At 49.3% G+C, this 13,088-nt stretch overlaps 1 protein-coding gene across 19 annotated transcripts in view; it reads right to left on the bottom strand.

Annotated features, from left to right (window-relative positions):
- The window catches only part of SYNE2 (spectrin repeat containing nuclear envelope protein 2), a 348,050-nt gene that overhangs the window by 18,183 nt on the left and 316,779 nt on the right, over positions 1–13,088 (bottom strand). For 15 of the 19 annotated variants that reach the window (XM_089907796.1, XM_089907794.1, XM_089907802.1 and 12 more), the window contains 12 exons: positions 11,914–12,051; positions 10,714–10,908; positions 9,908–10,190; positions 9,330–9,398; positions 8,274–8,413; positions 6,331–6,445; positions 5,198–5,400; positions 4,020–4,220; positions 2,986–3,114; positions 1,635–1,826; positions 786–869; positions 223–272 (listed from right to left, as the gene is read on the bottom strand). In XM_089907796.1, coding sequence (XP_089763922.1) covers positions 223–272; positions 786–869; positions 1,635–1,826; positions 2,986–3,114; positions 4,020–4,220; positions 5,198–5,400; positions 6,331–6,445; positions 8,274–8,413; positions 9,330–9,398; positions 9,908–10,190; positions 10,714–10,908; positions 11,914–12,051 — 1,799 coding nt within the window. The remainder of the gene's footprint in view (positions 1–222; positions 273–785; positions 870–1,634; positions 1,827–2,985; positions 3,115–4,019; positions 4,221–5,197; positions 5,401–6,330; positions 6,446–8,273; positions 8,414–9,329; positions 9,399–9,907; positions 10,191–10,713; positions 10,909–11,913; positions 12,052–13,088) is intronic. The other 4 variants (XM_089907801.1, XM_089907803.1, XM_089907804.1 and 1 more) reach the window with 2 other exon arrangements.

The following is a 13,088-nucleotide window of genomic DNA, read 5'->3' as shown; positions in this document are numbered from 1 at the left end:
GACCTGACCCCCCTGCTTGCGTAAAGACAATCATCAGGACCTGAGATTAAAATGGGGCCCACGGCTGGGATTCAGCTTTGGAAGGGAAGCCCAGCCCCTTCCAAATGGAAGAAAACAAGAAAACCAATTTTTCCAAAGACCTTAAGAGTGGCATTGGCAAGCCTGCTGAGGGGAGAGGAGTGTGGGACAGGGAACCCATTGCTGGTGCTGTAACGCTGTTACCTGCTGGCTGTCTTGGTCTTGTCTTTTGTAGTTACCTCTGCTCTGAACTGCTAGATAAAAATAATCCAGTTAGTAAACTGAAGACAGTTTAGTCCTGTCAATGATAAAACGTTCCTCCTCCTTAAATTATACATCTTTCTTAGGTTGTCTTCCTGCCAAGCTTTTGAGCCTAGAGTAATACATTTGAGATTACACTCTCTGAAGTAAGAAATAATTCAGTTAAACTAGGGAGAGTTTCACGTCCCAGCCTGTTGACCTGTTGCCACGGAGAGATCAGGAAGCCCCTTCAGCAATGCCAGGAGGGCTCCCAGCTTCCACAGCCAGCACAATCCCACCAGGGAAGAGTACTGAGCACAAGACAGCCTTTCCATTCGGTCTTTAAAAGTTTTTCTTTTTCTTTTTTTTAAATCTTTGGAGTAAGCCGCTCTACTGACCAGCAGGTTGAAGCAGAAATCTGTGCTATCATGAAATACTGGATGGGGCCTTGGAGGCCCAAGTCCCTGTCATCTCAATAACTTTCAAGAATAACCAGTGTCGTTTGCCTGGCAGAAGGGGGCTCTCACCTTGGCTTGGGGAGCTGGTACAGGTGCTGCTAGAGGCTCTCTGGGGTCTGCTTCATCCAAGCTGGGCAGAGGTGAGTCTGGGTTCTGAAATCCACACCCCAAGAGTTCAGTTCGGGGAAAGAGAAGGCTCTGAATAGTCTCAAGAGCACAAAAACATGGTTCCTGCAGGTTCTTCGTTGTACCGCTCATCCCTTCCCCACTGTGATCCTGCTAAAAGGAGGGGCTCTTCTGGTGCGCTCACTCCCCCCTCTAACAGGGCCTTACTCAGATGACAGGGGATGGAAACAAGGTGAGGCCAGCCACTTGCATTAAAAACCCAGAGCACACATGAGGAGGGGGACAGAAACAGCTGGACAGTGAGCTCGCGGTGGGTGATGTAATCACGTGGCCACATAGTCTGGGCTGCACGGAAGGAAAGATATATACTCTGGGATGGAGGGGAGGGGCTGCCCTATGTCTGGCGAGTCCATTTGTTCTGAGCTGGATCACATTTTAAGAGAAGAAGGTACACAAATGAGAGAGTGGTCAGAGGAGAGTGACCAGGACAGGGAGAGGACCAGAAACCATCACGTGAGAACAGTGAAGGCATGAAGGCAGAAGCGATGGAGGGACCCGGCTTGTTTTCCGTACCCCCAGCCACACTGATGGGTTCCATTGCTGCCTCCCTCTTACAAATGACAAAGCGGCTTTGAAGAGCTTTGGTAACTTGTTAGGGCCACACAGCACAAAGGGGCATGACTCCTCTGTGACCGCTGCCACGTGCTTGTGACCTCCCTCCCCAAGCAGGGCTGCCACACTGCTTTCCCATTTGCATACATTTTTATATTTAGAAGCTACAAGGGGACTCACCTGGCTTTGCTGCAAGGACACTAGGTCTTGGGACACTTGCTCAAGCAACTGTTTGAGTTTCTTCTCAATAACATGGACTTTCTCTTCAGCCTCAATGTAGTCTTCTCTGTGCCCCTTGATAAGCAGGCTGCTGGAAATCTCTTGTAAGGAGTTCACTTGAGGTTGACGCTCCACTAGCTCCTTTTCCAGTTGCTAAAAATAAAAACGTGTGTCAAACAGTTGCTTATCAAAAGGGAAGCTAGTGTGGCCGGAAGAAGCTTTCTCCATGCCAGGGAAGTTCCAGGATGAGTGGTGGCTGGTACCCAACTCAGAACCACCTTCTTCTACCTGCCTGCCTGTCCTCAAGCCTGGCATCACTTAGATAGCAAGTTGGTTACACTCTACCCCTATTTTTAATTTTATTTTATTCCTTCTCATTCTAAAGACAACAGTGATGCCGGAGAAGTTAGAGGAAAGGAGTGAGGGGGGTGGTGTGGGAAGACTAGGCCCTCATCTGCGACGGCAGGAAGTTGAGGGAAAGTCTAAAGTGGACAAATTGAGAAAGCGCAGCTTACGCGCACCATTGAGAAGTGTAAGGAATCAAGTGAATCTGCTCGTGCGGTCTTGCTTGATGTCTGACGTGGTAGCCGCTGGACAACGTGTGGCTACTGAACGTGATTAAAAGCTCAGTTTTAGTCACAGCAGCCACATGTCAAGTGCTTGGGTGCTACCATGGCTAGGAGCTGTTACACTGGACAGTGCAGCTATGGAACATTTCCATCACTGCAGAAAGCTCTATTAGAGCTGCTCTGGACACAGGGGCTTTACAAAGATTTTAGACCAAAAACATATTTTTTAAGCAATGACCAGTGTTTTGATTAAATTTAAAATGTTTAAAACTAAACCACATACAAATATACGGATAAAAATGTCACCTTGAGTGCAAGTGAGAATATATGGGTCTCACCTTGGCTTGCTGGTGAAATAAATGTATGAAAACACAGCTACCCTCCCAGAAGAAAGACTGTGTATGTGGCTATGGAAAACTCATACAGCTCGAACACCGTGTTTCCTCCCAAATGAGCTGTATTCACAAGGGAAAAATACTTCAAAGGGCCTTCAGTTTCTCAGGATCCTGCCAACCACCTCCATCACCGGTTCCTGAGAGTCTTGAAGACTTCCTGCTCTGGGCCACGACTTTTCGTCCCTGCACTCACCCCGCTTCGGAACAGCGCAGGGATGCTCAGTAGACACCAACCAGAACACGAGGGCAGAACACCACGTGGGCGTTGTTTCCAGAAACGCCAGGCGAGGCCACCTAAGCACTGACCTCCTGAAGAGGCCAGTGGTAGTGCAGGGCCCCTAGACTTACCAGGAGCTCCTCCCGACATGCCAGGAGGGGCCGGGGGTCTGCCTCTTGGTCAGTGACACGAGCCTCCTGCCTCCGGCTCTCGGCGCTCGCTAACCACAGCAGCAGGCTTTGACTCAGCTGGTGAAAGTCCTAAAAAACAGCAGACGTCAGAGCATGTCCCTTTCTTAGACTGTGAAGGCAGCTGTGCTGGGAAGCAGCGTGCCATTGCTAATCCATCATCGTCATTTGCTCTGCTGGTCCTTATCCAGTGAATACAAGGGCCAGATTTAAACTAAATGCCAGGGCCCCCAAATGAGGGGAAGCAGGGCAGGAGAGCACTCAGCCCTGTCCCAGGAGGCACACTGAATTCTGCCACGTTAAAAGTGCTGGCAGAAAGGTGGGGCTTTGGAACACCCCACCTGATATTACTAGGAAGAGCACACAAATTATTCAACACGTCTGCTGGATTCACTGGTGGGCTCCTGTTTCCTAGGATGGGGTCAGAGCTCACCTGTTGGGCATTTACTGTGTGGCCGGTGCTGGGTCAAGGTTATATGCATCTAGTCCTAAAAAGAACCCTGTGAGGTAGGCCCTGGAATTGTTCCCATTTTCCAGATGAGAAAACTGAGGTCTAGAAGGTGCAGTGTTTTCCCCACAGTCACACGGCTACTAAAACTACAGAGCTGGGTTAAACTGCTCCTTGTTCTAGGGCCAGGTTTCTTAACACTCTGCTATCCAGTGTTCCTGGCAAAAGGACAGACACAGGGCAATGTTGGTGTGACACTTCCAACCTACTGGAACGCTTGCTGGAACCCTTACAGTACGGGTGGGTCTGGGCAACACAGTGGGAAATGCAGGGCAAGTGTCGGGTCTCTGAGGCAGCAGGTAGGCCGCTTTGGAAACAAATGGTAAAGCGCATGCTTCCTAACACAAACCATATTTGGCTGCGTGAAAGCAGCCTGAAGATGATAAACATATCTCTTCTCCCACCCACGTGGGCCTGGCTGTGCTCGGGACTGGACCTTGGGCACCGGCTGGGTGCTGAGTCGCCGTACCTGGCACTGCATGAGCGACAGCCGTAAGCCCTCTCTCCAGCTCTCCACCGCACCCTGGGCCGCGTCCCAGCGCAGCCGCAGCTGGCCGACTCTATCTTGGAGCTCTTCGGAGTCGGTGCTCTCAGTTTGCAGAAATTCCTTGCTGCTCACGTTGACAGAAACCACTAAGGCCTTGTAGGTGTCAAAGGCTTTTAGTATCTCCTACCGCAGAGGGAAAAGACTGGGTCAGGCACTCTAAACAGTGATGTGGGGTTCATTTTGAACTTCAGTGGGGAACGGATCTTCCAAACACTTCTCTAAGCCGTGGCCCGGCATACAAGAGCAACGTCGCCTGTCACTGGCTGGGAAGCCTCAGGTAAGGGAGCTGCCTTACAAGGTCACGACTTGGCTGGCCAGATGACTGGGCTGAGAGACGAGGCCCGTCTCCCAGTGGACCAACTACACCGCAGGCGTGAATAGACCCTGCTGGCCTCTGTCTGGCTTAATAACATTTCTGGGTCAGATTAAAAGTCTTCTACATAAAGCACACATAGTTATCCTGCATTCGACCCGGAGTATTGCAGAAGTGTTATTCCGTAGGATGAGTGGTAACCCCTGATGTGTCAGTGCACAAAGTAAACCAATAGTACGAATGTGAAGACTGCCTGGATACCCCAAAGCTCCTATCCTGGGTCTTCTTGGGAGCCCAGGCTCATGTTCAGAGCACCCCCAAAGTGCAGGGCTCAAACTGCCCCTCCCCTGCTCCCTGGCTGTGTGGGTGACAGCTCCCAACTGCGTAGCAGAGTAACCGCTCAGGCCGCAGAATCGGTCGGTAGGTGCGCTGTCCTCCTGCTCACCCTCCACACGCCACCCCCCGTCTTGCCTGCGTACAGTTTGGAAGGGTGTTTTTAGGCTGCCTGTCCATGGCCACGGCGGGGGGTCCCACAAGAGTCCAGGGATCCCTCAGCAGTCAGGTGGGAGCCGCACCTCCCCAGCACTGCTCTGGGCTTTGGGATCATCTGGAGATGCTCCTCTGAATGAAAATACAAATCTTCACCTGTGTCCTTGCTAGTTACAGAAATGAAGTGCGAGAGGCTACTAACCACACAGCGTGTGCGAGCCGCCCCCGATGCGGCAGGCAGAGGATCTGACGTGCATATGCGTTCTGAAGTCCTCTTCCCCTCCACGCCCTCACTCACCTTCAGCCTCTTCACTCGGAGTTCCATTTCCTGCATACCAGAGGGAGGCTTTGCCAGCTTTAATGTTTCCAGCTCTGCTTCAGTTTTTTCCAGCCACGTGGTGATGTCGCTGATATCAGAGTTCAGCTGCTGCAAGTTTTGTTTTATTCTGAGTTTACTGTGAAGTTCTTGCGCTTGGATCAACTCCCATCTATCAAAGGCACCTGGAATAAAAAGCCGCCAATAAAAAGAATAATGCAAACATTTCTCTGCTTCCAACTAATTCAGCGTCACAGTGATAAAATCTGCGGGGCATGCTCCTTGCAGGAGCCTTGGGGTTTGGGGGTTATCGCTTCCCCCAAGTGTGGAACAGCATGTTTCCCTCGCTCTGGTTCAAGCCCTGTGCTGCTGCACTCCCACACAGGCCAGGACGAAGTAGGGAGCTGCTAGGAGGCCCAACATGTTGCCAAGATGCACTGTGGTCCCAGGTTCCGCACTCCAGTTCATGCTGTATTTAAGGCACTCTCGGGCTTCCCTGGTGGCGCAGTGGTTGGGAGTCCGCCTGCTGATGCAGGGGACATGGGTTCGTGCCCCGGTCCGGGAAGATCCCGCATGCCGCGGAGCGGCTGGGCCTGTGAGCCATGGCCGCTGGGCCTGCGCATCCGGAGCCTGTGCTCCGCAACGGGAGAGGCCACAATGGTGAGAGGCCCGCATACCGCAAAAAAAAAAAAAAAAGGCACTCTCCCCTCTGTCCATGAATGATCAGGTTGATGCTATGAACTTGACTTTAGGCTCAGTTGAGTCATGACTTTTCTGGTCTCTCGAGGAGACACCCGACACAACCCTTTGATCATCATCTTCGTGTCTGATCTTCACATACAAGCGAAGTCATGCAGGTAAAAACAGACCCTTTATCATGAGGCTCATTTTGTCAATATTTAGAGAATAAATAACAAACAGGAATTTGTTCATAAATACAAGTCAGCTGATTCTAAAATAACACTGGCTGCTATAGGCCAAGTTCAGCAGTTTTGGTGAATTATGTAGTTGGTCAATTCCTAATCAATGCTCTGTTGAGCAGTGCCTTGAAGTAAATGTCCAACTAACCCAAAACACAGTCTCCACCTCATAACAACGGCCCAATTTAACTGTACCTGACTGCTGCCCGGTGAGAGCAGCCAGGCCCTCGTCTTCCCGCTGTGGGCCGCCAGTCAGGACTCTGGGATCTTCTTTGCCACCTTCAGTCCCTGGAGACAACAGCAGCTTTACCTAGAATGAGACAATTTTTATGTTACCATCTGTACATTTTAAAGGCATCTGAAGAATGTCTTGGTTCATATTAACAGGTAAGAAATGAAGATATAGGAGCCCTTTCTTTTGAAGGGTAACTTGCTGGTAATACAGAGGCACTTTAGTGTATGGGTAGCATTTATAAGCAGCAGAGCTGATGGCAGAAATAAAGCTTCCGCAAAGGCACAGGGGGAAGGGTAAGCAGGTAAGATGTCAATATTGGGAATAAAACGGCCTGATTTAATTTGAGGCTTCCTAACACTCCTCAATCCAACCATGCAAAAAGACTTAAAAACAATCGTTGAGCTTACCAGACTGTTATTGTGTTAGCACTTTTACCTTTGCACAGTATTTTACAAAATTTTAGTTATCCCTCCCAGTCACTCCGTAGAGCTGGTTGGCATTATTATCACCGGGAATCGGAAACAGAGCACAAACCTGCCTCCTAGGGTCATTCATTACCAAGCATTTATCTTTCACTGTACATATTGACTCTTGTGTTATCACAGAGCTGCCTGGGCTGTTATCTCAGGACTTTCCAAAAATAAATGTATCTTTTTTTTTTAGAAAACTCGTGTTTTTTGGATTGTGTCCATATGGCCTATTTGTGTGGAATGAAAAGAAAAAACCAAAGATCCTTCAGATTGGAGGTTGCAGACACACAGACACAAAGGGCTGAGCTTTTGAAGGTGGCCAGGCAAGGAACACAAGCATAGTTACCGGAAGAGGCCAAACCACATGGTCCTGGATGCAAAGCAAAGGTGAGGTGCTGGGGGCTCTCTCTCCGGGACTGTTAGGTCTTATTCGGCACCACAGAGGGACAGATTAAAAATGATAACTGCTTGCTAAGAGGAAGAGTTTCCGAGTTGGGCACGGGCAACACATTATCAAATGATTGGGGTCTGACCGTGTTTAGGCAGAACCTTCTCCAACTGTCTAGCAACATCCACTCCTCCACACAGAGGGCACTCTGACAACTGATCTAGTGATGTTCACATCGCTTCTGGTTTCTCTAAGAGATGACACTAAAAATGTGTGAGACGTCTTAATTTCAACTTGCTCGTCACTAATTCTCTGTACTGAGAACGATCTGGGGCCAACATTAAATCCTCCGCAGGCTGGCCCGCAACAGCTGCGTAACCAGAGCGTGGCAAGGGCTCATGTTGCCTGAGGAAAGTGCAACTAAGAGGGAACAGTCACTGGTTTAACGACAAACCATATACAGTAGTGATAACAACAATAACAATAATGGTGACCACTTCGAGGGCCTTCTTTATACCTTCATACACATTAATGCTAACAACAATTACGTAAGGTAGGTTTACCCTCAGGTGAGGAAGGCTTACAGAGGCAAGGTAAAGTGTTTATGGTCCTAGAGCCATTTACTGGTAGGGCAGGGAATCAAACCCAGGTCTACCACTGCACACTGTCAAACCTTTCTGAACAGGAAGTCACAATTTTCTGAATACGATGTGTAGGCAAGGTAAACATCAAAGGTTTGGGAGCGCAGGAGTGGCTCAGGAAGGCCAGCACTTTGTTCCTCTGCTGTTTGCACGATGACTGACTCAACAGTAATAATCCCTGTCATAGCGCATCAACACTCAAAGACGGTGTTTGGCCAGACGGCTATCTCTAAGTCCAGTCAATTATGCCAGAGTTCTCATGAAGTATGTCACCACGGGAAAACCAACCCAAAATATGCCTGGGGAGTGAGCACACACAGCATACACCCAAAGCTCTCTCCCTTTAAATGTTTTAACTATTACTCATGCACTTGGGTTGTGCTCTCAGAGGGGTCAAGACTTACGTAGGCTGGTTTATAAGGGGTGCTGGAATCGGAGGGGATGGGTTGGACATTCCTGTCACCTCCCATTTGTTTGTAGCGACGCTTGCGGCAGGGAGGGCTGTCAGGAACATGCCACGAGTGGCCTTCAGAAATGGATTTACCTGAAACAGAAAAATAGCAAGTGACAGTCCATTCCCTCCAGCCAAAGCATTCATATTTAGTTACACAGAAAAGGTCACGGGTAACATGGCATCAGGTTATAGTATAACATGAGTTCTGCAGCTTTCCTTGCAAAGCATGCATGTTTGCAAAATGTCAGTATGTCCCCGAAGGGAATGAAATGAGACTCATGCAACTGAGCGGCACTGGGCCTGCACTAGATGGGTTCACAATGGAGCACAACAAACACGTGACCTGCTACGGGATGAGTGGCCTTTTGGAGCCGGGGGCTCTAGCGGTAGGGGGCACTGGCGGCAAGGCCGGGTTTGGGGGCCAAGAGGACTGAAGTCCTCTTAGGAGTGAGGGAAGAGTGAACATCAGGATGGACTAGGGGACCGAAGGGCCACTCGTGGCTCTCCCCAACCACTGCAGGTGGGGATGGGGCAGGGAATGAAGATCAGAGCTGCAAGTCAAGGAGAGGGAGGTGTCTTCTCCTGTGGCAAAGGCAACAGTACCCTCACCCCCCCCAGCTTCCCACCCTCTCCCCAGGAAATCACCGTAAGCAGGGTAGTAGTTCTAAACCAAGCCACCATGAAGAAAGCTTGGCCCATGCCAAAGGGCTTGAGTGAGATGGAGAGAAAAATAAAAATTTTAAAAGGCACCTGAAAAACTCCCTTCTGCACAGGCCTGAAGGGGAGGAGAGGGATGGCGTGGAGACTGCTCTGGCCTGGGAGGGTTTTGTATGGAGCACGAAGCTATGTGTGAGTACGGCAGTGCAAATACACCATGACACAAGGACCAAGGCGCATGGTGTCCACAGAAGGCAGAGGTCAGACATGACACGGGAGCGAGGTTTAGGATGCAGTGTGCACCACAGGACGCTGCCATGTTGGGACGCATGCACGGGCAGGGGCCTACCAGAAGACGCTTTCAAAGTTTTTGTGGTCATTTTAAGATATGCCTCAGGATTTTCAGGGATTTCTACATCTGAAAAAGAACAATGTCATTTTCCTCACTGCAGGCGTCTGTAGATGAATGCCCAAGTATTAAGTTAAAACAGTAGAAACATTGTCACCTGGGAGGAGAAAAGTGACTACCCTTTATCTGTTTTATTAAAAAGCTTTAAAGACCCAGAAGGAATTTTTCAGTTAACTCCTGACCGTCCGAAACAGCGGCGCGGGAGGGGAACTGCGTAGAAAGGACAGAGACGCTCAATCTACTGATATTCTGAAAAACTCAATCGAAAAGGCCACTGATGAGCCTCCCGTCTATCAAGAGCCATCAGCAAACAGCCTTCATGTCCCAACGTGGACTTTGTGTATTTTTCCCTTTCATTCCACCAGGAATAGGAAGGAGCCAGCCCTCAGGTAGGTCAAAGGCGGGCAGGACAGACACAGGAAGCCACAGGAAGTCTGGGTCAGCCGCAGCCTGGACTCTGACCACTGAGAGCTGGCCGTGTTGCTCAGGCGCTAAGGACTAGCCGTGCGGGGCCATACCTGACAGCGCGCTGTAGTACGGGCCCTCCTCGTCTTCTTCGTGAGAGGAGGAGCCCCCCACGTCACCTGTGTGATCCCACTCCAGCGGGATGGAATCCACGCTGACAGGGGTCTCACAGCCGGAGCGCTCGGGCCCTGGCGCTGGGGGCACCAGGTGACAAAGGGACTGAGGGGACGAGGGCTCCTCGCTCTCTCTCCTTTTACGCCAAGAGTCGTCCTGGATCTCTCTGGGGTCTTCCACATCCGTTTCATTCTCAGAGGCTTCCTTTTCATCTTCCAAGCCCTAGAACGGGGGTATCCAGTTTTCAGAATTAACCACTGGGAACTGGCGGCTTCTGAGTAAGTATTGGCTCTATATTAGTAAGTGTGGAAAGAGCACTTTTCAACTCAGCTTTTTAAAGCAGACTCACAGATACAGAGAACAAACCAGAGGTTACTAGTGGGGAGAGGGAACCGGGGAGGGGGCAATATAGAGCTGGGGGACTAAGAGGTACAAACTATTCGGTATAGAACAAGGTACAAGGATATATGGTACAACACAGGGAATACAGCCAATATTTTATAATAACTATAAATGGAATATAATCTTTAAAAATTGTGGATCACTATACTGTACACCTGTGACTTATATAATATTGTACAGCATCTATCTATACTTCAGCAAAACAAAAACATAGTTTTTGTTTTTCCTTTTAACCATAGAATAAATCATTGTTAACCACGCACAGTTTCCCAATTCTTTAAAAGTGGAGGCAAACATCCACTTCGGGTGGCCCAGCAGCCCCACGTGAGGGGCAGCCCCTTACCGACGCGTGGGAGGTGAGCCTCCGGTGGAATCGGGAGACCCTGCCAAACACTTCCTGGCAATAGCGGTGCAGCTCCTCCAACTCATCCTCAATCAGCACGGCATCCAGGGGCTCACTCTTCTGAATGAGCTGCTCCCCAAAAACGATAAGCTGATCAATCTTGTTGGTATTTAATGTAATTTCCTGCTGGAAACCCTATTTAGAATATGAGAAAGAAAGGATTTCAAACTCAAACTTCATCAGTTTTCAACTAAGTGACTCCAAAGATTTAAGAATTTAAAATGATCATATGTATGTATTTTTTTCTTCCCCCTCCTGGGCACTGACTTTTCCAGTTACAATGATTCTAAAGGTCTGACATGGATGAACCTTTACTGTTACTGAGTGCGAGGGACAGACCTTGTCTTATTGACGCTTGGTAGAATCAGAAAATTTCCCGTAGTAAGTCTCCACCGGGCATTTCTGCTGACACAGTAATAATGCTCATTGGTGCCGTTATACCATGGAAGGCAAATCAAATTTCCATTTCTCAACCTCTTATAAAATTTAGCCAAGGAGGAAATTATAGTGCGATTAAAGTGTAGTACAGACATCTGTGACAGTGGGAGAGAAGATACCTGTTCCTGGTCCCACTCTTTTCTTTTTTTTTAAAAAAAATGAGAGGTCTTTTATTTTTTTAATTTATTTCTAAAATATTTATTTATTCATTTAGCGGCGCCGGGTGTTAGTTGGCGGCATGTGAACTCTTTCTTGCGGCATATGGGATCTAGTTCCCTGACCAGGGATCGAACCCGGGCCCCCTGCATTGGGAGCGTGGAGTCTTACCCACTGGACCACGAGGGAAGTGCCCTGACCCCACTCTTGAGAGAGAGTTTCCTGCTGCTACAGCCCACAGGTTGCACTCAGACTCAAGTGCTGGAGAAACAGCACCTTATGAAGTCCTGTCTGGAACCGCAAGAGCGTTCTCCCCTTGGATGATTACATACGACAAAGAGAATAAAGGGCCTCGTTCCAATACCCCTTGACTGTAAGGAACAGTATCCTTGCTTGTGATAACCTGGCAGTACACAGGTGGATGCAGTCTGGCTGCTCTGACACTTCTGGAACCTGCTCTCAGGGTATCAGGTGAAGTCTGTACTTGGCCAGCTCTCCCCTGCCTAGGTGCACTCTTTGGGGAGGAGCTAAGGAAGCAGGCCTTACGTTCAGCTGGCGCATCTTGTCGTCAGCATCGCTCTCCGAGAAGTGCTCCACGTTGGTCAGCTGCAGGTCCATCTCCGTGAGCCACACCAGAATGCTCTCCCTGGTCCCCTCGAATTCTTCCCTTTGGTTGGTGAAATGCTGCGAAAGGGTGAAAAAATCACGTTTGTGTTGATGGCGTAACGGGAGTTCAGGCGGACAGCAAGGTCACTCTCAGAAGAGGGGAAAGGTAGCCCAGGGTACCCCCGGAGGCCCACACGGCCAGGAGCCTGGGGTCTGGTCCTGGCTGTGGGATACCAACGAGCCCCCTAAACTTCCCTGAGTCTCAGTATCTGCTGGTAAACGAGGTGTGGGAACGTTGACCGTGATCTCTAAGGTTCTTGCAACATTTGAAATTCTATAATTCTCTATTCTAAGTCAGTGATTTTCCCAGTCTGTCCTCTGAGGAACACGCCCCTCTCAAAGTCCAGGCTAGGCACTTGCCTATTTTCAACTGTTAGCCTCCTGTGGGAGCTTCTGCTTGACAGAAGGATTTAGTAGCTTCAGGATGGAAAAGTATTGATCTCGGGGTTGAGCCTGGACTAGTGCCCCATTTGCCTTCACTGATATAATTCCGAATGTATTTCTTCAAAAAAAGAAAACCCAGATTTATCACTTCCAATTAATGAGGCCTCTTGGGTTACCACCTCATAGATGGGCAGCTGATTCTCAAACAAACATAGTGCCCAATGAAGGTTTAGGCTGGTCACAGTCAAATCAAGTCAGCAGGAGATAAAGAAATTAAGGCAAGGGGGTTGTGGAAAAGCTAGCCCATTTCTTCCTGAGAGGGTTAAACAAAAAACCCAGATTTTCCTCTTAGAATGGTTTCAAGAGTGCTCTGCCTTAAGAACGGAAGCAAGGATTAAAATTACTTCCTGTAGCCACAACCCACACCGGTCCTGTCAGTTTACACCTGGACTCACAAAAGTTGACATATGATGTCTTCTGAATCACAAAATCTAAGGTGACGGTTCACACCCCAGAATCAAACCCATCATTTGAGGTTAGACAGCTGCTGTGAGGTTGGGAGAACTGTCACTGTCCCCAAGCCCCAATACAGAGCGGGGGGCTCTGTCTGTTCCCCCACAGTGCAAGAACCAACGGGACACACAAAAGTGGGCAGATGGGCAAAGGGGGCC

Source organism: Delphinapterus leucas, chromosome 2, assembly GCF_059928025.1.
Source record: "Delphinapterus leucas isolate spDelLeu-1000000601 "Yukka" chromosome 2, BTC_Dleu_Yukka2, whole genome shotgun sequence".
Taxonomy (NCBI): domain Eukaryota; kingdom Metazoa; phylum Chordata; class Mammalia; order Artiodactyla; family Monodontidae; genus Delphinapterus; species Delphinapterus leucas.
The sequence above is the reverse complement of the archived record's forward strand: the minus strand, read 5'-3'. Positions and strand labels throughout refer to the sequence as shown.